Source organism: Ovis aries, chromosome 16 (assembly GCF_016772045.2).
Source record: "Ovis aries strain OAR_USU_Benz2616 breed Rambouillet chromosome 16, ARS-UI_Ramb_v3.0, whole genome shotgun sequence".
Taxonomy (NCBI): Eukaryota; Metazoa; Chordata; class Mammalia; order Artiodactyla; family Bovidae; genus Ovis; species Ovis aries.
Genome location: NC_056069.1, coordinates 2,074,361 through 2,097,439, shown reverse-complemented (window position 1 = coordinate 2,097,439; position 23,079 = coordinate 2,074,361). Strand labels below are relative to the sequence as shown.

Genomic DNA, 23,079 nt, shown 5'->3' with positions numbered 1-23,079 from the left:
ACCATCGCCATCACCACGGTCACCATCGAAATGATAACTACTGTAACTGTAATGAGCTAATACTTCTTAAGCAGCCACCACGTCCCTGGCATGGTTCTAGGTATTTCCCATGAATTAGTTCTCTCCATCCTCTCCACAACCCAATAACATAGCTACTATCGGTGCCATCATTTGATGTGGAGGACAGTGAAGCACAGAGAGATTCAGTAATTTGCCTGAAGTCACAGAGCTCCTAAGCTCAAACCTTCCATGTATGAAGCCCCCACTTCTCTGGGCAACTTTTAGGTGCAGACTTCCTTTCAGGAAAATTGGATAAACCTGAGAGAATGGCATGAATCTGAGCTTCTCTTGGAAAGTATCCCCTTAAGACCATGGAGGAGGCCAGAGTCAGGAACCCAGGCTGGGGCTGCCATTGCCAATGCCCATGGAAAGAGGCGAGCAGACCAGCCAGCGGTTTTACGGCACAAACGCGGTCGTGCTGCTGGCCCCCAGGGGTGCTGTTCCAAGCTGCCCCTTCAAAAAAGCTCTGGCCTTATCAACTTCCCGGATCACATGCTCGTAACTGGAGCCTGCAGGCTTCTGGGCCACATTTGGAAGGGGATCAAACACTTCTCTGGATTCAAACAGCCGAAGCGACATGTTTTGTTTCCATGTCAAAGATTTATACCTCTCACCCAGCCCTGCCAAGCAATCAACCCAGTGTGGGGGTGAAGCTCCAACTCTAGCCTGTGGCCGCAGTGATCTGCAGGCTCCGGTGCCAGCCACTGCTGTGTGTTCAGGCCACCTCTGCTCTGACATGCTGTGTGACTTCAGGCTCATCTGTCTGCTCATCGCCTGGGAGTCTCAGTGCCCACATACCCCCAGCAGAGAAAATCATAGCCATGGTGACTACCTTGCAGGGCAGTTGGAAGGACTGAGAAAGATGAGGCAGAAAGTGTGAGATCCTGCATGTACAACACTGTCAGAAAATGGCAGCTGTTCTTTTTATCATCATTATCATTCTAGTTCAGTTGCCTGATTTAAATACAAGGTAGGGGGAGAGAATCGTATTCAAAGATAATGCGGTGGTGGTTTCACTGCTAAGTCGTGTCCGACTCTTGAAACTGAAACTGAAGTCGCTCAGTCGTGTCCGACTCTTTGCGACCTGTGGACTGTAGCCCACCAAGCTCCTCCATCCATGGGATTCTCCAGGCAAGAATACTGGAGTGGGTTGCCATTTCCTTCTCCAGGGAATCTTCCTGACCCAGGGATCGAACCCAGGTCTCCTGAATTGCAGGCAGATTCTTTACCGACTGAGCTATGAGGATAATATTATTCAAAGATAATATTTATTGAGTATTTATAGGCTGGTGCTGCTAGCAGAGTGGATCTCACAAACCTCAGCCCAAGGGTCACCTCCCCAAGTTGTTGTTGTTCAGTCATTCAGCTGTGTCCAACTTTTTGTGATCCCATGGGACTGCAGCACGCCTGCAGCACGGCTTCCCTGTCCTTTACTATCTCTTGGAGCCTGCGCAAACTCATGCCCATTGAGTCAGTGATGCCATCCAACCATCTCATCCTCTGTCGTCCCCTTATCCTCCTGCCTTCAATCTTTCCCAGCATCAGAGACTTCTCCAATCAGTTGGCACTTTGCATCAGGTGCCCAAAGTACTGGAGCTTCAGCTTTAGCATCAGTCCTTCTAATGAATATTCAGGGAATATTCACCTCCCCAGGGAGTGCTACTTGTGCCAGACACAGAGCATAGAGTCTTTGTGGCTTCATACTCCCAAACTGACTTTCTACCAGAGGAAAGACAGAGAATGGGCACGTAGGCAAATGAGAAAGGCAGCGCCCAGCACTGTGAAGAGACGACAGATGCTAAGGGGCAATGTGCACTGAGCCCGGGGCTGTGGGGACCTTCAGAGAGGACCAGGTAGGGAGGCCTCCTGGAGGACGAGTGTTGCATCCGGAACTGCTGGGACCTTCCTAACAGGTGAATTTCCCAAGCAAGCGCACGTTTCCATTCTGGAAAAACCCCTTCAAAGTAGCAAGGGGAGGCGTTGTGAGCATTTTACAGAAGAGTCCACTGAGACACGGATGCAGTCCAGGCCTTGCCTGAGGTTGCTCGGTGGGTCAGAGCCCAGACAGGAACTGAACACCCAAGACGAGCTGGCAGAAAAAGCCGTTGCTCCAATTTGCTGGCTATTCCCTAAGCTTGTGCTTGAAGAGATCCTGGGGATCGGGGGCTCCCCTGGAGGGGGAAATTCCCGTTTAAGGGTCTTCTCTCTTACACCTCAAGCCAGAAACAGCATCCGGGCCTGTCCACAAGCCTTTGAGGAGCTGGTTCTTCTTGCCGGCCATGAGCAAATGTGACGCCCTGTCTGCCCAGGGCCTCTGGAGCTCACAGAGGGCCCAGGTCTTGTCTGCATGCTAAAAGTGATTTCTGGACGTATCAGAAAGTCACAGAGTTTCATCTTTCAATATCTAAGAATGGCTGCTGTTCTAGGTACTGGTGAATAAAAAAATTAAAAAAAAAGTGATAAATTTTTAAAAGGTAGCACCCACTCTGACAGTGAATGAATGCAAGTCTCTTCTTTAGCATGATACATTACACAGTCACATTTGCATATGCTCCTCAGTTGATGACTTATTTAATCAAGGACTGGGTTCCAAACTCTAAGTACTTCCTTCCCTCCCCAAACCCGCCGCACTCTGTGGAGACCCCGCGAGGCACAGGCATAGCTCCCGTGTGTTTCAGGATGTGTCTGATGTGCCACCAGCCAGGTCACTGGAACAGCCCTGCCAGGACAGTCCAAGGCATGCCCAGTGCCTTACACTCACCTGGAACTCAAAGTTCGTGTTTTCCAGGAATTTCTGGTTCATGGTTTCTGCAAACTTGTTGATAGCTCTCAGGAAGACCCTGGAAGAGGGGAGAAGGTCAGCAGGCCATCTGAGCACGCTGCCCTAGATGTCCCTCCCCTGTGCTTCAGCCTGAAGGGCCCTCAGGGGGTGCCCCGGAGGCTGAAGGAAGAGGCCGGCTGACCCACATTAGCACCTGCTCACACTGCGGACCTGGGGCCGCGTTTACCTGGCCCTGTCTGGCTTCCTTTAGAAAATGTATATTGTCTTTTGTTCACACTGTTACAAGCTTGTGGCAGAAAATTCATGTCATCCAGAAAGATAGGAAGAAAAACTGCCTCCCTCCAAACAAAATAAATAAACAAACAACACACCAGCCATCCTATCATTTAGGGAAAACCATGCTTGACATTTTGATGAATGGAATTTCAAAGGTCTCCCTAGACATATATACACAAACCATATTTTAAAGATAGCATTTTGATAAATGGGGTTAAATGATAAATTCTGTTTCACAGCCTCTTTTACTTGACAGTAAACTGTGTGTTCCTTTCATGCCAATGAATTCAGATACACATCATTCCTTTTAGTCACTGAAGAACATTCTACCGTATGGCTGCGTCACAGTCTCTTTCATCAGTCTTTGACTGACGGACCTTTATGTTGCTTCTCAGCATTGCCTCTTGTAAACAGTGTTTCAGTGACCACTCTCTTACGTATGCCTTGCATCTCCCATATATACCTCTTCTCGGCCCTTCTCTTGGAAGTGGTAATGCTGATCAAATCTTATGCTTATTGAACATTTTTGTACCTGTTGTCAAATTGTGTTTCTTCTTGAATGTCTTGCCATCCATCTCTTCCTCTCCTTCCCCACTACTGACTGCCCTTGTAGCCTTTAACTCTTGCCCTTTCAACCTCTAGAATGCCTTGCCCTGTGGAATATCCCCAATCCTGTCGATCACCCACTTCAATGGTTCCCCCAGGCCCACGGATAAGTCCAAGACCTTTCTTTTGACAGTGAATGTCCTCCATGACTGTCCCCACCTTCTTTGCTAAGATCATCTCTCATGGCTAATCTATGCTCTAAGTGGCTTTCTGAATGGACAGCTGTGTTCTTTTGTGTAGAATGCCACCTCCTTCTAAATGCTTTAGGACATGGTCGGTTGCATCTTTCAGGACTCCAAAGACAGTCAGGGCAACTGCCTTTCCCAGACTTGATCACTGTCTACGAGAAGTTATTTCTATTTCCACTGTGACTCAATAATGACTGTCTCCTCCAAGGTACTTGCCTTGAAGTCAGAGAACCACTCCATAATCTCATCTCCAACCTACATACCTCTGACTCCCAAATGTGACATCTTCATCCCTGGCCTCTCTCCTGAGCTCCAACTTACATTCCAGCTCTCAGCTCTGTGCTCTTACTTGGATGGCTAATAGGCATTTCAAACATGCATGTCAAAAGCTCAGCTCCTATTACCTGCCTCTTTCTGTCATCTTCCCATCTAAGTTAACAACAACTCCATTCTTCCAGTTGCTCAAGGTGTGGGGAGGACTCAGCATCTTTAACTTCCCTCTCTCTTACATCTACACATGACCTGTAAGCAAAACCTCTTAGCATCACTTTCAAAAAACGTCTAAATTCAATTACTTCTCATCACCCACTGCCCACTGAAGCAAGCCACCATCCTTTCTCTCCTGGATTTTGCAGCTACCTTCCGACTGCTACATGCCTCACTGTGGCCAAGTCCCATGGTGCATGTGTTTGCAAAATCTAAGAGGCAGGGTCTAGACCTTACCTGTATCATAGTCTATAATTTTTGATTAATAGTAGACAGCCAGTAATTTCTCTACTGAGTGGCTGGTCCAGAGGAAATGTCTATTTGGTTACCCATGGGAAGCCAGAAAAAGAAAGTGTTTATTAGGAGGTTATTGCTTTGTGTACTAACTGGGACTCAGTTCTCCTTGGGCGCTTCTGAGACTGTATTGAACATACTGGAACATGAGAAGTATCCTGGGCTGTTTCCCCATTAATGCCAGCCCATCACTGGTTGAAAGTTGCTCCTAGAGACTATGTCCCTAGCATTTCTGGTCTACCCTGCAGGCGGGCTGAGCAATCTCCTATAGCCAGAAAAAGCCCAGGGAATGAAGGAAGACGGAAGCTCTCAGGATGCACAGGAAATGTCCATCCAAGCGGCAGATATATTTTGGGCGGGCCACGAGTGTGGGAAAGGCACCTATAGCCACATCAGGCACTGCTTCTGTTACATCAGGCATTGCTTGTAAGGAAGCTGGGCCGGGTGTTCATTAAACACTAAATGTTCACTGAACAAAGACGGTAATGCATCCTGGTATCAGGATCACAAGATTCGTACACACACGTACACACACACAAAACTGGATGTGTTTTCTAGCTTTGGCACTTCTCAGCAGTGTGGATTTGGGACATGTTAGCATCATGCTTGACATTTAAGTGTCCTTGCTTGCAAAACAGCAGCAGCGTAACCCCTTTCACAGGGTTTCTACAGGGCGTAAAGGCAAATGTGTCGTCAGTGCTGAGCAGAGCGCCTGCCACAGGGTGACAGAAGCAATATGGTAGCTATGGCCACCCAGACCCTCTGGATAACTTCATTCTTCTACTGGCAGCGACCTCTGACAGCAGAATGGACAGTCAGAGGACACGCTGCAGCCAGCAGGACTGTGTAAAGACGGGAAATAAAAATCCCGCAGAATCCTCCACCCCATCAGGCTGCCCAAAGTGAGGTCTCTTCAGTTTTGTTATTCTGTCATTTGCTAGTATGCCTTTGCAAAAACACTTATGTTTTCTCCTTAAAGATTAGTATCTGATTCCCCAGATGGAAAGGCATTGAGTGGCTGTCATATTATGTATAAACATCTCAGACTGTCTAATATGATACCAAAATGAGGGGTTTTACACATTTGCAGCAGCAATAAACTACCAGTAGTTTCAGTAACAGTTATTATTTTGATTGTCAACCTAAATCTGTCTCTGCCTCGCAAAGGCCAGTCCAATAACCAGGAATTAATTAGCCCCCTATGCAGATGGTAGGGATTAGTGGCAGATAGGGGCTGAAAGACAGTAAACCAAGGCTCCTCCCTCTCTCTGGATTCTTCTGCAGCCATCCTTTGGAAATCAGAATATCACTTGACTTTGATTTGCAATATATGGGTTTGGAAAAGCATGTCTTTTATATTTTCTAAAAAAAAAAAATTGTGCTTAAAGCCTAAGCATTAATTTGTTGAAGTGGGTTGTAATGAAAACACACTCAGCTCTTTCAGTTACTTTAAAAAATGAACTTGAATTGTTGCAAACAAAAATTCATAATCAAATATCAACCTAATATTTCCTGTATTTCCTCTGAGATGCTTAGCAGGCTCTAAAAAAGTTAGTAATAATCACAGTCACAGGTACCAACAAGCATCAGGCTCTGCGCTAAGTACTCGGCATGGATTACTTTCTGTGTGTGTGTGGTTTTTTTTTTTTTTTCATTTTTAATTCTCACATTAGCTCTCTGAGTTAGATAATCATTTTCATTTTAGAGACGTGAATTTAGTCAACTTTCCCAAGAAGCCAGCTAATACATGTAAAAGTAGGATTTAAACAAATGTACGGTAAAGGCTAATACAGTTTTGCCAAGAGAACACACTGGTCATAGCAAACACCCTCTTCCAACAACACAAGAAAAGACTCTATACATGGACATCACCAGATGGTCAACACCAAAATCAGATTGATTATATTCTTTGCAGCCAAAGATGGAGAAGCACTATACAGTCAGCAAAAACAAGACCAGGAGCTGACTGTAGCTCAGATCATGAACTCTTTATTGCCAAATTCAGACCGAAATTGAAGAAAGTAGGGAAAACCACTAGACCATTCAGGTATGGCCTAAATCAAATCCCTTATGATTTATACAGTGGAAGTAAGAAACAGATTCAAGGGATTAGATCTGATAGAGTGCCTGATGAACTATGGGCAGAGGTTTGTGACATTGTACAGGAGACAGGGATCAAGACCATCCCCAAGAAAAGAAATGCAAAAAAGCAAATGGTTGTCTGAGGAGGCCTTACAAATAGCTGTGAAAAGAAGAGAAGCAAAAAGCAAAGGAGAAAAGGAAAGATATACCCATCTGAATGCAGAGTTCCAAAGAATAGAGAGGAGAGATAAAAAGTCTTCCTCAATGATCAGTGCAAAGAAATAGAAGAAAACAATAGAATGAGAAAGACTAGAGATCTCTTTAAGAAAATTAGAGATACCAAAGGAACATTTCATGCAAAGATGGACACAATAAAGGACAGAAATGGTATGGACCTAACAGAAGCAGAAGATATTAAGAAGAGGTGGCAAGAATACATAGAAGAACTGTACAAAAAAGATCTTCACGACCCAGATAATCACGATGGTGTGATCACTTACCTAGAGTCAGACATCCTGGAATATAAAGTCAAGTGGGCCTTAGTAAGTATCACTATGAACAAAGCTAGTGGAGGTGATAGAATTTCAGCTGAGCTATTTCAAATCCTAAAAGATGATGCTGTGAAAGTGCTGCACTCAATATGCTGGCAAATTTGGAAAACTCAGCAGTGGCTACAGGACTGGAAAAGGTCAGTTTTCATTCCAATCCCAAAGAAAGGCAATGCCAAAGAATGCTCAAACTACTGCAAAATTGCACTCATCTCACACACTAATAAAATTAAACTCAAAATTCTCCAAGCCAGGCTTCAACAGCAGGTGAATCGTGACCTTCCAGATGTTCAAGATGGATTTAGAAAAGGCAGAGGAACAGAGATCAAATTGCCAACATCTGCTGGATTATTGAAAAAGCAAAAGAGTTCTAGAAAAACATCTATCTGCTTTATTGACTATGCCAAAGCCTTTGACTGTGTGGATCACCACAAACTGTGGAAAGTTCTTAAAGAGACGGGAATGCCAGACCTTCCTCTTGAGAAATCTGTATGCAGGTCAGGAAGCAACTGTTAGAACTGGACATGGAACAACAGACTGGTTCCAAGTAGGGAAAGGAGTGTGTCAAGGCTGTATATTGGCACCCTGGTTATTTAACTTCTATGCAGAGCACATTGTGAGAAATGCTGGGCTGGAAGAAACACAAGCTGGAATCAAGATTGTCAGAAGAAATATCAATAACCTCAGATATGCAGATGACACCACCCTTACGGCAGAAAGAGAAGAAGAACTAAAGAGCCTCCTGATGAAAGTAAAAGAGGAGAGTGAAAAAGCTGGCTTACAGCTCAACATTCAGAAAACTGAGATCATGGCATCTGGTCCCATCACTTCACAGCAAATAGATGGGGAAACGGTGGAAACAGTGAGAGACTTTATTTTTTGGGGGCTCCAAAATCACTGCAGATGGTGACTGCAGCCATGAAATTAAGGTGCTTATTCCTTGGAAGAAAAGCTACAACCAACCTAGACAGCAGAGACATTACTTTGCCAACAAAGGTCCATCTAGCCAAGGCTATGGTTTTTACAGTATGGTTTTTACAGTATGGATGTGAGAGTTGGACTATAAAGAAAGCTGAGCGCCAAAGAATTGATGCTTTTGAACTGTGATGTTGGAGAAGACTCTTGAGAGTCCCTTGGACTGCAAGGAGATCCAACCAGTCTATCCTAAAAGAAATCAGTCCTGAATATTCATTGGAAGGACTGATGTTGAAGCTGAAACTCCAATATGTTGGCCACTTGATGTGAGGAACTGACTCATTTGAAAAGACCCTGATGCTGGGAAAAACTGAAGGCGGGAGGAGAAGGGGATGACAGAGGATGAGATGATTGGAGGGCATCACCAACTCAATGGACATGAGTTTGGGTAAACTCTAGGAGCTGGTGATGGACTGAGAGGCCTGGCATGCTGCAGTCCATGGGGTCGCAAAGAGTTGAACATGACTGAGAAACTGAAGCTGCCTTCAGAACCTCAGTATTTAACCACCCTGCTATTTGGCCCACCAAGAAACATCTGTAATTCTGTTCAATTCAAGCTGTGAGCTCACCTCATTAATAATGACAACGATGGGGGAATTATAGTTTTCATGTGTATATCCTGTGCCAAGTTCTCTACAGACATTGTTTCATTTAACCCTGCAAACTGAAGTAGGTGTCATGGTGGCACCCATTTAGCAGAAGAGGAAACTCAGCCCCGGAAATATCAAAACTTTCCCCACATTCACATGGCCAGTAGGCACTGGAGTCCACCCAATCTCAGCTTGCCTTTCTTCAAAGTATCTGCAGTTAGCCATACAGATTTTCTGGCTCCCTTGAAGGCCAGCCTGCATGGCCTCTCAGCACTGGGCATGCCCCTCCTCGCGCCCACAAGGGAGCCCTTTCCCACTTAGTCCCCATCATCCTGCTGCTCTGCCCACAGCTGAATGGGCCCAGAACCAACACTTGAGTCGGGCAAGTCTTCCACAGGCTGGCTAGAAGCCCATGGGTGATCTAGCGAGGGCACCCTAGCCTGGACAGTAGTAGATCAAATCCTTTTAGGCATTTCAAAGGCAGAGCAAACAGGGAGAATGCAAGGGACCCCGGCCTGAGTGGAAGCCATGAACAGATGACTCTGTGAGACAGCAGAAGCCATATATAAGAGACGGCAGCTGCTGCGGGTAGGAAGAAGCTAGCAGAAAGTGAGCCAAACTCCAGGCTGGTATGCTGAAAACCGCTCCACACGAAGCCTCGCCATAGCTGCTGGCCCAGGTTCCCAGCTTCCTACCTCCCTCCATGTATCAGAACAAATCCTCAATCCTGGAGACAACCACGAGTCCCTGTGGGTCTCATCTCCTAAATAAACCCATGCACCGCACGCATTAGTCCTTGGACGGGATGCAGTAATGGAAGGCGCACGCAGACGCCTGCAGGAGCTGAGCAAGCCTGCCTGGGGGCACATTCCCACTCTCCTGCCCTTCCAGGCTGTGGTCTTGAGAGGGTTGCTTCCCCTCTGTGTGATGAGCCGCATGTGAAGATGAAATGAGATGCAGTGCATGAAGCTGGGGGCCCAGGGCCTCGGGGCCTAAGGGTCCTTAGTAAGCGCCAGTTGTACTGTGGGCATTATCCTGAGCTGCCCAGCCACCCTGCAGCTCGGAGGCAGGAGGACCTGGGGATGAGAACACTCCAATGTGATAATCAGCCCACGCACACTAGTTGTACGATGTGAATAAAAGAGGCAACTGGAGGTGGACATGCCCTTTCCAGTGAGAAAGCCCACAGCTGAGAGGGCCTCCCTGACCCGCATTCCCCTTGGTGCCACGGTTCATGGGATGGAATTGACTCTACTGGTCAAAATTTGAAGACAGAGATAAAAGAACTGGCCAGGAAAAGGGAGTCCTTCTTCTCCTGGTAGCGCTGAGGAAGCCCTTTCCCCCGAGCCTTTATGTGGCTCCCGCACAACACACAAGTTCTTCGCAATATTGCACATGAGCAAACTGTGCCCAGGAACCTCTTTCCCCTCCTCCGTCTACACTTCGATCTAGGAATTTAACATTTAGGGTGGGGGTGAGGGGTGGTGGTTGGGGATTTAGACACATCCCTAAAGCTTCTCTAAATGGACTGAATCAACACAAATATATTGCAGATATATGAGTGTCCTGGGCATCATAGAACTGAGAAGTTAGAGGGCATCGGAGGATCCCAGCTCACGGTCAGGGCATGGCCCACTCCATGTGCCTGCTCTGAATTCTGGACTCTAGTTAGAGGGGCAGCAGTCTCCTGGGACTGGAACCCGGTGGCCCAGGTGAGTGTCAGGATTAGATGTGCTGTGCTGGCTAAAAAAACCCATGGAGAAGCCTCCTTCTGGGTGACAGGTTTTGGAGTGAGTAGGACCTACAAAAAGGAAGTAGGTGGCAAAAATTAATGATGGCGGGAGAAAGGGGGAGTGGGTGTCAGTGATTGTTAGCAAACTGACAGGAGTGGCCCCGCACACACCAAGAACTTCTCCGTTCAGCTTTTTAGGGCCAGCTACTATGAAGAGCTGACTCACTGGAAAAGCCTCTGATGCTGGGAGGGATTGGGGGCAGGAGGAGAAGGGGACGACCCAGGATGAGATGGCTGGATGGCATCACGGACTCGATGGACGTGAGTCTGAGTGAACTCCGGGAGCTGGTGATGGACAGGGAGGCCTGGCGTGCTGTGATTCATGGGGTCGCAAAGAGTCAGACACGACTGAGCGACTGAACTGAACTGAACTATGACCCTACTGTGTGCCTTGTGTGTGCCAGAGATGATATGAGATCTCAAAATATTTCACTGGTAACGCAGATGAGATCCAGTACAGGTGTGTCTCTTTTGTGAAATACTGTGGATATTCCCAGATCATAGGGATGTGAGAGCTAAAATAACAGCTAACATTTGTGAAATGCTTGTTATATGCCAAACACTATTCTAACTACTCTATACATATTATTTCATTTTGATCCTCACAAAAATCCTTTGTGATAGGTCTTATTATTATCCCATTTTACAGTGAGAAATACAGAGTCCAGAGTGATTAAGTAACTTTACCTGAGGTGATGGAACTATTAAATGGTGGAGGCAGGATTTGAACCTGGGCAGTCGTAAATCCTGACTTCTCTGGGCCCTCCCTGTGCTCTGAACTCACTATAGTGGCTGCAGCATTTGGTCATACTTCCATGGGCATACTTACTGTCTCACCAACAAGACAGTAAGCACCCTGCCTTCTGGCACCATGGCATGGGTGGGCCTGTCCACCCGCTAGACTCTGATACCCAGGACACTCAGTATGTTTGTGTTGATGGACTCCATTTAGAGAAGCTTCAAGGATCTGTCTGAATCCCCAACCACCACCCCTCACCCCCACCCCAAAAGTTGGATTTCCAGATCAAAGTGCAGATAGAGGAGGGGGAAAGGGGTTCCTAGGCATATTTTGTTCATTTACAATGTTGCAAAGAACTTGATCATTTAAAATTAACCATGCCACATACATCAGATCTGACTGAATGCGGCATTGCGCTCTCACAGGAGGTACTTCCTGCAGTAGACATGTCCCTCCGTCTGCACACACAAGCAGTACACAGCGGAGGAGACATTTAGATCTGGAAACTCCATTCCCTCCTCCAACAAGCAGATAAATCATAAATGACTAATACATACATACATAATAAGCAACAACAGGGAAATTAGAAAAGCAGGAAATCATAAAAAATATATGAGTAATAGGGAAGAAAGAAAGGAAGTGGCTTCCCTGGTGGCTCAGATGACAGAGAATCTTCCTGCAATGAAGGAGACCTGGGTTTGGTCCCTGGGTGGGGAAGAGCCCCTGGAGGAGGGCATGGCAACCCTCTCCAGTATTCTTGCCTGGTGAATTCCATGGACAGAAGAGCCCGGTGGGCTACAGTCCATGGGGTGGCAGAGAGTCGGACACGACTGAGCGACTGACACTTTCATTTTCAATAGGGAAGAAAGGAGGGAAGCAAAGGAGAAAGGAAGGGAGGAAGGGGAGGAGGGCGGGGGAAGAAGGAAGGAAGGAAGGAAAAGAAGACATGGTAACATACAGGGCAACCAACATATGAAGTGTGCTTTGGCCACATCAATGGATAGAGCTTAGGCTGCATATTTTCAGAGAAGAAACAATTACATTCTGGGAAATACTGATCTGGGTTACACCATGGTGTATGTTCCACTTGTCCAGTTTATGTTGAAATCCTCCACTAAGCAGCTGCATGACCTTGGGCAAGTCACCTCTTTGGGCCTCTTTAAGTTATCTGAGCCAATAAATAAGCAGTTTGCACATCCTTACAATGTACTTCATAACACAAGCCTATTTCACAGGATAAAGCAGTAGAGACTAAGAACATGGGCTCTTAAATGAGAAATTAATATTAAAATAAGAAATTAATATTAAAAATACTTTAAAAACTCACATATTTGGAAATTAAATGTCTACTTGTAAATGACTGCTGTATTTAAGAAGCCACAACAAGGAAAATTAGAAAATATTTGTAATACAATAAAAATGAAAAGAGAATTTACCAGAATTTGTTGCAAGCACCTGGAGCTGCTCAATGCAGTTAAATACAATATGGTGTTTTGAATAAGGTGTAAAAATAAATAATGGACACTAACATAAAATTCTGTGAAATTTGAACTAAATCTGTACCTTAGCTAATAGCACTGTATCACATGTTAATTTCCTTTTTTTTTTAAAAAAAAAAAACACCAGTATTTCAGGTCTACTAAATCTTTCCACTTATCTCTATATTCATTCTATTCAGTTTTGAGAGTTTGATATTAAAACTCCAACTAAAAGTCTCAATTTATCTACTTAAAAATAATTGTAATATGTAATATAACTAAACGTAAGTTTGTTCTATATTTTCCAAGTCTCTTGTAGATGTGATATCGTATTTGCATAATTTACAAAAATACAATAAAGAAGCAAGCAAAGGGAAAAAAAAAAAAACACAGACTCATTGCCTGGTTTTGCTGGTTTTCACTAGTAACACCACACTAAATACTACCATGCTAACAACATGTGTGCTGTGTTTCAGTTTTCTCACGTATAAAATGTGGGTTACAACATTTTATCATGTCATAAAGTTGTTGCAATGATTAAATGAGTTAATACATCTGAAGTATTTACAATGGGCGCGTGATACATCTAGGTATACAGTCTAGGTGTGTGATACATGTTAGCTATTGTAACAACAAACAAAATGGGAAAACTGAAAAAATTTCAAGTGCTCCATAAATGGAAGGGATCACCATAGTTAGGAGATATCTATAAGCTGAGCTATGTGCCTGCAAGAGAAAAACAGTCCTCTTTCCTGGTTGACACCAGGCACGTGCTTCTCCAGTCCAAGGCTACATTTGCCGTCTGCACCTGGGGATGGCAATGCTCCCACTGCCTGAATTCTTCCCAGGTACCAGCAGTGATCTGAGGAATAACTAGTCTACCCTCACACACACACACACACACACACACACACACACATTCTCACACACACACACACACACATTCTCACACACACACACACACACTCTCTCTCACACACACACACACACACACACACACCATGAAATGGATTTTATAATTATCCCCATTCTGCAGATCAGAAAACTGGGATGCCAAGAGGTTGAATGACTTCCCAGGAAAGATAAGGTGGCAGAACTAAGCCTGAAACCCAGGCTGTATTTCTGAATTCAACTTATTTTTTAATTTATTTTATTGGAGTATAATTGCTTTATCACTTTGCCAACGAAGGTCTGTCTCATCAAGGCTATGGTTTTTCCAGTGGTCATGTATGGATGTATTAGACTATAAAGAAAGCTGAGCGCTGAAGAAGTGATGCTTTTGAACTGTTGGAGAAGACTCTTGGGAGTCCCTTGGACTGCAAGGAGATCCAACCAGTCCATCCTAAAGGAGATCAGTCCTGGGTGTTCATTGGAAGGACTGATGTTGAAGGTGAAACTCCAATACTTTGGCCACCTATGCGAAGAGCTGACTCATCTGAAAAGACCCTGATGCTGGGAAAGATTGAAGGCAGGAGAAGGGGACGACAGAGGATGCGATGGCTGGATGGCATTACCGACTCAATGGAGATGAGTTTGAGTAGGCTCCGGGAGTTGGTGATGGACAGGGAGTCCTGGTGAGCTGTGGTCTATGGGGTCACGAAGAGTCGGACACGACTGAGCGACTGAACTGAACTGATAATTGCTTTATAATGTCCTGCTGTGCAATGAAGTAAATCAGATATATATAGACATATATCCTCTCCCTCTTTGCCCTCCCTGCCACCCCTCCCCCCATGATACCCCTCTAGCTCATCGTATAGCACTGAGCTGAGTTTCCTGGGCTTTATAGCAGGTTAGCACTAGCTGTTTTACACATCATAGTGTATATGTGCCAAACCTAATCTCAAATGTAGGAATTTCCTTCAGAGATGCAATTGTTTCTATTTAGTAGACGACTCCAGTTTCTTAGGTTCCCTTGCCTGCCTTTCTGCTCAGTTGCCCAGTCCAGGATATTTGCACGTGCTCTGCTTGTCTCAGCACGCTCTGGTTGGCCTGGCACACTCTTCTCCCAACTCCCACCCCAACACTTGCTTTTCATCTCTCAGAGCACAGATCTAGACCACATGTTATAGTGCTCTTAATACAGTACCTCTCTTATATAACCCTGCCATAATTTTACATTGTTTATGAGATTACTTGATTGGTCTCTCTCTTCACCTGGATCACCAAAAAATGTGACAAGCACCCTGAATGGTGTTATCTACAAGTATATGTGGTGCTCAGTCATATCTGATTCTTTCGGACCCTATGGGGTGTAGCCCACCAGATTCCTCTGTCCACGGGATTCTCTAGGCAAGAAGTCTGGAGTGGGTTGCCATTGCCTTCTCCAGGCAATCTTCCCAACCCAGGAAATGAACCTGAGTCTCCTCCATCTCCTGCACTGGCAGGCAGGATCTGCACCACTGTGCCACCTGGGAAACCCTAGGTCCCTTAGAAAACTATATTCTAATTTTGCAGGTTTAAAGAAGCAAGGACTACTGTATTGCCTCTAGGGTCCTGTCTCCCCTCAAAAGACTAAAGTCTGTGGCTAGCTGGGATTTCAGATAGGAACGTTCCTTCAAAGCACTTCTGTGTGTTTCCTCTGGGATGACTGTTGGCAGCTCAGAAGGGGAGGCTGCTGGCCTGATGAGGGAGGGCCCCGCCTCTCTGGGCGTCCATCCTCCTGACTCTGTATCAGTTGCAGATGTCTGCGCATTTGTTTGTCTGCTCATCAGCCATTTCTGGTAGTAACTCTCAGATTTTCCTTTGAAGAATTACTCTGCCAGCCTCCCCCTTTGCTCCCAGACTTTGTAGTTTCGATGAAACTAGCCACAGCCTCCCCACTTCCAAAGGTGGGTCATATGAACCAAGCCTGATGAAACAGCATATTTCATTTCACTGGCCACAGAGTTTTCTGGATTGGGATGTAGCCCGAGCCAGATCTTTGAAAATTATTCTGGGAATTTTGCTGTACCTCTTGAAGGAAAAGCGTCTTTTTTCTACTGGGGCTGCTAATCCAACAAGACATATTTCTGGAATTTCTGCAGTCAGGTTTCTACTGCAAAGAGAGCATCTGCCTTAGAAAGAAGCCAATAGAGAAAAGAGCAGAGATAGAGACACAGGTTCCCGGCAACACTGTTTGAGCACCTAGATATGCCCACAGCCATAACCCTGGGCTCTTTAAATTGCCCGAGCCCATAAATTCTCTTTCTGCTTGGCAAATTTGAATTGTACTTCTTTAAAAAAAAAAATCCTAATCAATAAGTACCCATTGTGACCAAACGGGAAACGTACTGGTGAGGGATAAATCAGGAGTCTGGGATAAACACATGCACGTACAACCATATAAAAGATAAATAATCAACAAGGACCTACTGTATAGCATAGGGAACTCTACTCAATGTTTTGTGATAACGTATATGAGAAAAGAGTCTAGAACAAAATTAATATATGTACACGTATAGCTGAATCACTTTGCTATTCACCTGAAACTCACAGAGCACTATGAATCAACTCCAACACAATTAAAATATCTATAAAATGAATATCCATTGGATATACAGAGCTTATTACAAAGTATCAAAGACAATTTATTATATACATGTTTATGAATGTCAGGTTCCGTGCCAAGAGTTAGACATACAGAAATTAGCCGGACCTAGTTCTTGCCTTCAAGAAGCCATTCTCTGGTGGCAAGAACGGTCACAACCAGAGACGACGACAGTCCAGGGGGGCAAGGACTATAATGTGGGTGTGCGTGCAAGCAAAGAGGCGGGAATGTGCTCTCCTACCATAAAGGCATCCCAGAAGGCCCCACCAACGAGAAATTACATGGGGAAGAATTTTTAGGATGCTTTTATGTTGAGTTTTGTCTAAAAAGGGGGAGAGTCATCGTTTATGCGAAGTCATAGGAAGTATGAAACAGTATGTTACATGAACAGTTGAGTGTCCCTGAAATGTAGGGTGAGTCGAAGATGACTCACCTGGATGCTTCATGAAATTTGGCAAAACCCCAAGACCTCACTGACCAACTGGCAAAGAGTGAAGGGATCCAAATGCAGCTTGGGAGCCGGCTTCTTCCAAACACAGATGAGTAGAAGGACACTGATGCGAGGTACCACCAGCTGCATCATTTTTGAGCTCAGTGCACAGTGAACATGCAAGTCTCCTAGTCCAAAAGTATTAGGAACCCAAGAAGGTGAGAGCAGGGCCCTTCAGAGTGCAGAGTCCTCTGCAGCTACACAGGCTGTATGCTCAGGAAGCTAATCCTGACACAGAGCTAGGGAGAGACCTGCCTCTCATCTGTAACATGGCTGGGCCTAATTCCCACCAACGCCTTCAGCACTGTAAAAGCCAGACTCCCACCTGAGCGATGTGAACAGGGAGAATCAGCCCAGGCTAAGAATTCTGACATTTTTGTTGCTGGGCTGATTTTCCTCTTCCCAGCACAAACACCGATGCAGAAACATTTATCTCTTTCTACCTTGACGAACCTCTCCTCCCCTTCACCAGCCCCTAAAGCTGGCCCTAAGAGCAAGTGTGCCTGCAAAGTCACTTTGCTAGGCACATAGGCATCTGGATACCAGAAGAGCAGCTTTGCAGAGGTCAGAATAGTAAGGGGTGGAAGCCATCTGGGACTGGAGTAAGGTCCTGGGCAAACATGAGATAGAAATTTCAAGACTACAAATTTCAAATTTGTTTCTAGTGACAAAATTATTCATGTCTACATTCTTTTCTCATTGCTTCCCACTGAAGAGATTTCTGCCTTTGCTTCTTTAACATCTCCTCTTCTTCCATCCTCTCAGGACATGTCTGTCTTTGCCAGCCAATTCTTGGCCCCTGGGACACAGAGCAAGAGCAATAGGTAGAGAGAGACAAAACTTCTTGCCAGTGTAGAGTGAAGAGTCCCCATGGGAATCATGCGTGCGTGCTCAGGCGCTCGGTCATGCCCGATTCTTGGCAACCACATGGACTGTAGCCCACCAGACTCCTCTGTCCATGTGATTTCCCAGGCAGGAATACTGCAGTGGGCTGCCGTTTCCTATTCCAGGGGATCTTCCCGACCCAGGGATTAAACCCACATCTCCTGCATCTCCCGTACTGGCAGGCAGATTCTTTACCGCTGAGCCACCTGGGAAGCCTCCCCATGGGAAGCACCTAAAGCAAATGTAGGAAGCCAAAGGGAAGGGAGAGCAAAAGGAAAGAGAGAAGCCTAGAGGACCCAGTTTCAACAGTTTGTGGATAGGAACTGAGAATAAGGTTGTGAGAGAGGCCTGGGTAAACCATGAGATAGAGATACAGGAGAACGGAAATAGGGAATATCAGATGATATTGCTGAGTGCTATGACTTGAACTTGATTTTGATGAAATAACATTATTTGAGAGAAAGCATTAAAAATGGAAATTGCTCACAGTTACTCTTGTCTATTGGGCTGGACTATGTGGGATCTGAGTTAATCTTGGGTTACACTTGTATTCTATGAGGTATTAATAAGTACTATATACACATCAGTTCAGTTCAGTTCAGTCGCTCAGTCGTGTCCGACTCTTCGTGACCCCATGAATCGCAGCACGCCAGGCCTCCCTGTCCATCACCAATTCCCAGAGTTCACTCAAACTCATGTCCATCGAGTCGGTGATGCCATCCAGCCATCTCATCCTCTGTCGTCCCCTTCTCCTCCTGCCCCCAATCCCTCCCAGCATCAGAGTCTTTTCCAATGAGTCAACTCTTCGCATGAGCCGGCCAAAGTACTGGTTTCAGCTTTAGCATCATTCCTTCCAAAAGAACACCCAGGGCTGATCTCTTTAGGATGGACTTGTTGGATCTCCTTGCAGTCCAAGGGACTCTCGAGAGTCTTCTCCGACACCACAGTTCAAAAGCATCAATTCTTCGGTGTTCAGCTTTCTTCACAGTCCAACTCTCACATCCATACATGACCACTGGAAAAACCATAGCCTTGACTAGATGGACCTTTGTTGGCAAAGTAATGTCTCTGCTTTTGAATATGCTGTCTAGGTTGGTCATAACTTTCCTTCCAAGGAGTAAGCATCTTTTAATTTCATGGCTGCAGTCACCATCTGCAGTGATTTTGGAGCCCCCCAAAATAAAGTCTGACACTGTTTCTACTGTTTCCCCGTCTATTTCCCATAGGGAGACATAAATACATGCACACTGAATGATTCAATGGGCAGGTAAATCTGTGAAATGCTGTATCCCATATCTTCCTCTCAGAAAATCCCATAGCATCCCCTTAGCATCTTCCTCTTAGAGAAAGCATTAGCATAAAGGCTCCGAGAAGTCCTGTACCACAGAAAGCTAATCAAAGCTGCTTAATCCAATGCTTCCTAAACTTATTCTACCATATGTCCCAGAATATATTTTATTGTTTTGAATAAATTTAATATAGTATGATTTTAATAAGGCTGATCTTAAGCTCTCCTGTCTCAAGGTTTAGAGAAGCGTTGTAGACAAAGTATATTTTAACCAGTATTGGAAGGATGGGGAAGGTAGGGAGTAGCCAGTTCAGCATACACAAAGGAATGAAGAATAATGAATAAATAGCTCAAGACTGGGGAGCAGCCCCCTGGGGTTTCAATGCAGAAAGAAAGGATCTGCTGCACTTCAGTTTATTTTCGTCAGGGAGAAACTCTCCCCACCTCCCGCCTCTCCCAGTGTGATGTCACGTGGGTGCTGAGGGGCCCGGGCCCGGAGGCGGGCCGCTCACTGTTCTGGACCATGCTCATGGCCAACACCCTCCTTCTCCCAGTGTGATGTCATGTGGGTGCTGAGGGGCCCAGGCCCCAGAGGCGGGCCACTCACCTGTTCTGGACCATGCTCATGGCCAACAACCCCCCTCGCCCAGTATGATGTCACGTGAGTGCTGAGGGGCTCGGGCCCCGGAGGCGGGGCCGCTCACCTGTTCTGGACCATGCTCATGGCCACCCAGTCCGCAGGGTACACGTTCTTCCCAATGAGGTCCTTGAACATGATGAATGTCTCCATCAGAAAGTCCTACAACAGCAAAGCAAAACACACCTGTCATCTTGCTTTATAGGATACGACTGGAAGGACCTAGATCTTCTGAGTTGTTCACACTTTTTCTTTTTTCTTTTCTGGAGGTGCAGAAATGGAAAGGGCATAGCCTTTCATTATGTAAACCCAATGAAACCAATAGAGGTGGATTTTCAAATGAAATCTTACAATTGATTACCAGGAGACTGTCTCACAGATATAAGTGGAACATGAATATGGAATGTGAAAACCCTCTCAAAATGAAAGCACTGTTAATTCTGTGTTTGGGAGTAAAGGAGTAAATGTATTCATTGATATGGCAATTTTATAATCATCTTGCCAAATATGTATTTCAGGAGGAAATAATCCACACTTATAGATGCATCTCAGGTCATTGAGCAAAAAACTACTATTAAAATGAAACATCTAATTGCCGTACTGTAAACACAGCTAATTCATATGTCACAGGCACACGCATGAGCAAGCTAGAGGAAACAGGGCAGGGACCCCCTCCCTCTCCTGTGAAGAGGCTCAAGGTGGACCTCAACATGCCCCACCGGGCTTGCGATGGGTCAGACTTGTTTCTACCTCTGGAGAACACAAATTCAAGACAAATGCAGATAGCAAAGAGAAGAACCACTGACACCAGGAGGAAATGAAGTTTTCCCATCCGTTTACTTCGTGTGTGTATGCTCAATTGGTCAGCTGTGTCCAACTCTTTGGGAGCCACGGACTCTAGCCTGCCAGGCTCTTCTGTCCATGGGATCTTCCCGGCATGAATACTGGAGTGGATTGCCACTCCTTCTCCAGGGAAGCTTCCCAACCCAAGGATCGACCTGGCGTCTCCCACATCTTCTGCACTGTAGGTGAATTCTTTGCTGCGGAGCCGCCCATTTGCTACAGGCAAAATTTAAAATCCATAGGAAACCTGTTCAGAGCTCTTTCCTTAAGCCAGTGGTTTTCAAATTACTTTAACAGCAGAATTTTTTGTTTGGAGAAAATCTTACTTGGAACCTAATGTATAAAACAGATAAAAGCAGAAACAGCTCTGGCTGAAGTATGCATGTATGTATGTGTGTGTGTTTATGGTAGAAGACAGTGAGGTTGGGAGAAATATAATTTGAAAATCACTGCTTAAGCTCAACTGTACAATTCTGGAAATGAGACTGGCTCCTTTCCAGCAATCATTGCTTCTAGAGAAATTCACCTCAGAGACTAAAGCCCCAGTTTCCACATCAGCAGAATGGGGATAACATCCGCCTCACATGGTTGGCTGAGTGCACGCCGTCTCTAAGATGCTCCACACAGAGCCCAGCCCACTGTGAGTGTCCACTAGATGCTCAGGATGACGATGGTGAGTGTAACTGTTCATCCTCAGGATCACCTGGGGAGGTGTGGATGTTGCCATAGGCACAGTCCCTTCCTGTGGGAATGGAGAAGGCCTCTGCCTCACAGATAGAAAGCCTGACTTCTGATTGGGAAGGTGCACCATGGTGTAGGCTTTCCTACACCATGGTAGGAAGATGGTAACGACTCTGCCTGCAATGTGGGAGGCCCAGGTTTTGTCCCTGGGTCACGAAGATCCCCTGGAAAAGGAAATGGCAACCCACTCCAGTATTCTTGCCTGGAAAATCCCATGGACAGAGGAGCAGGGCAGGCTACAGTCCATGGGATTGCAAAGAGTTGGACATGGCTGAGCAACTTAGCATGGTGTAAGGACTGCAACAGAGGTTCAGATCCTCTCTGCCGTACACTGCTGTGTGGCCTTGAGCAAGCAGTCTGGAGACTTGTAAAGCATGACTGCTAGCGCCTCTGCCAGCTGCTGGGGGGATGGTTGAGAGATGCATAATTCAATGCAGAGCAATCTGTTTCCCACCATCTTCTCCACCCTCTCTTCCACTGAGGATCAAAAGTGAGGAATCCAGTCTCTCTATTTCCATGTCCCATGACACTGAAGAGGGAGAAAACCTTAGGTTATTTAGATTTCCTTTTGTTTGTTTCTTTTTTTTTTGGTATAACCAGAAAGAGGTTCCCTTTCTTGCCAATCTTACTCCAGCGAGGAGTCCTCAAAGCTAAACGGCTGAAGGGACAGGACATTAGTTTCCTACTGGTTCTCCACTCTGGAGCTTGGCACAATCCTGGTTCCCTTTGTCCTTCAAGGAGAGGGAAAAATGAGCCCCTGGCAGCAGAACCCCTGAAGCTGGCGGTAATAAGAAGACAGTGACAAAGGTTCCATACTGAGGGTAAAGTGTCTGCTGCACTCGGGGGCAGCTTGGGCTGGGCTTTCTTTTGATGAATCATCTGCTGCAGAGGTACAGCCCCCCAGCCATCCGCCACAGCAGACGGTCCTATAGCAGACGAATCCTGAGAGGCCAGAGGAGGAAACGGCTCAGAGACCAGTCTTCTCTACGCGTGTGTTATTATAATACAATGATGGCTGCCTTCTACTGGACTCCTACAGTGTGAGAGCTACTGTGCTCTCATTTAATCCCTTCACAATACCGTGACATAAATGGTATGATCCCCACTTCACAGACGGGTAAACTGAGGCTTAAGAAAGGTTAAGTAGCCCACAGTCTCAGTGACAAATCCTGGATTCAAACCCAAGACCATGTGACTCCAATACTCATGCTCTTAAGCCTCAAAATGTCTATGATTCATCAACAAATATGGTTTCAAGTCCCATGTAGACTAGACACTCAGGGCTCACATCTGACATGGGCTGAAGATGTATTTCAGGAGTGATATATACAAACCTAAATGGGAGTGAGAAACAGGGAAGCGCACGAACATTTCTGCAAACTTAGACCCACACACACGTAAGGTTCATGGGAAGATCTTCTTGCTCTAAACTCTCAAGAATCTAAAGAGTACAGCGTGTCTCCCAACACTGCCCCAAAGCATTCTGTACACTCACCACAAGTTCCGAGCTGGTCTGGAAGGTCTCAATATAGAAGGAATAGTGCTGGTCGCCCATCTGGTTTAAGATGGCTGTCATACATGCGACAAAGTGACTCTGCAAGAAATAAAAGTGCCATGAGACAGTGGAGAGGTGGACCATGAGGTTCACTTTCTCCGTCTACTTGACTTCAGACTGGAAAACATCTTTCCATCACAGGCTGCCAGTGTAACCCCTCTCCAACCCACCCCCTCTAGGGGTGGAGAATTTCTTCTCAGCAGATGGGCATGTGA

General features: G+C 45.7%; 1 protein-coding gene across 1 annotated transcript in view; it reads right to left on the bottom strand.

Annotated features, from left to right (window-relative positions):
* The window catches only part of DOCK2 (dedicator of cytokinesis 2), a 473,410-nt gene that overhangs the window by 91,031 nt on the left and 359,300 nt on the right, over positions 1-23,079 (bottom strand). Inside the window, exons 28-30 of the mRNA XM_042233648.1 lie at positions 22,805-22,903; positions 19,793-19,887; positions 2,822-2,900 (exon numbers count right to left, since the gene is read on the bottom strand). Of these exons, the coding sequence (XP_042089582.1) occupies positions 2,822-2,900; positions 19,793-19,887; positions 22,805-22,903 (273 nt within the window). The remainder of the gene's footprint in view (positions 1-2,821; positions 2,901-19,792; positions 19,888-22,804; positions 22,904-23,079) is intronic.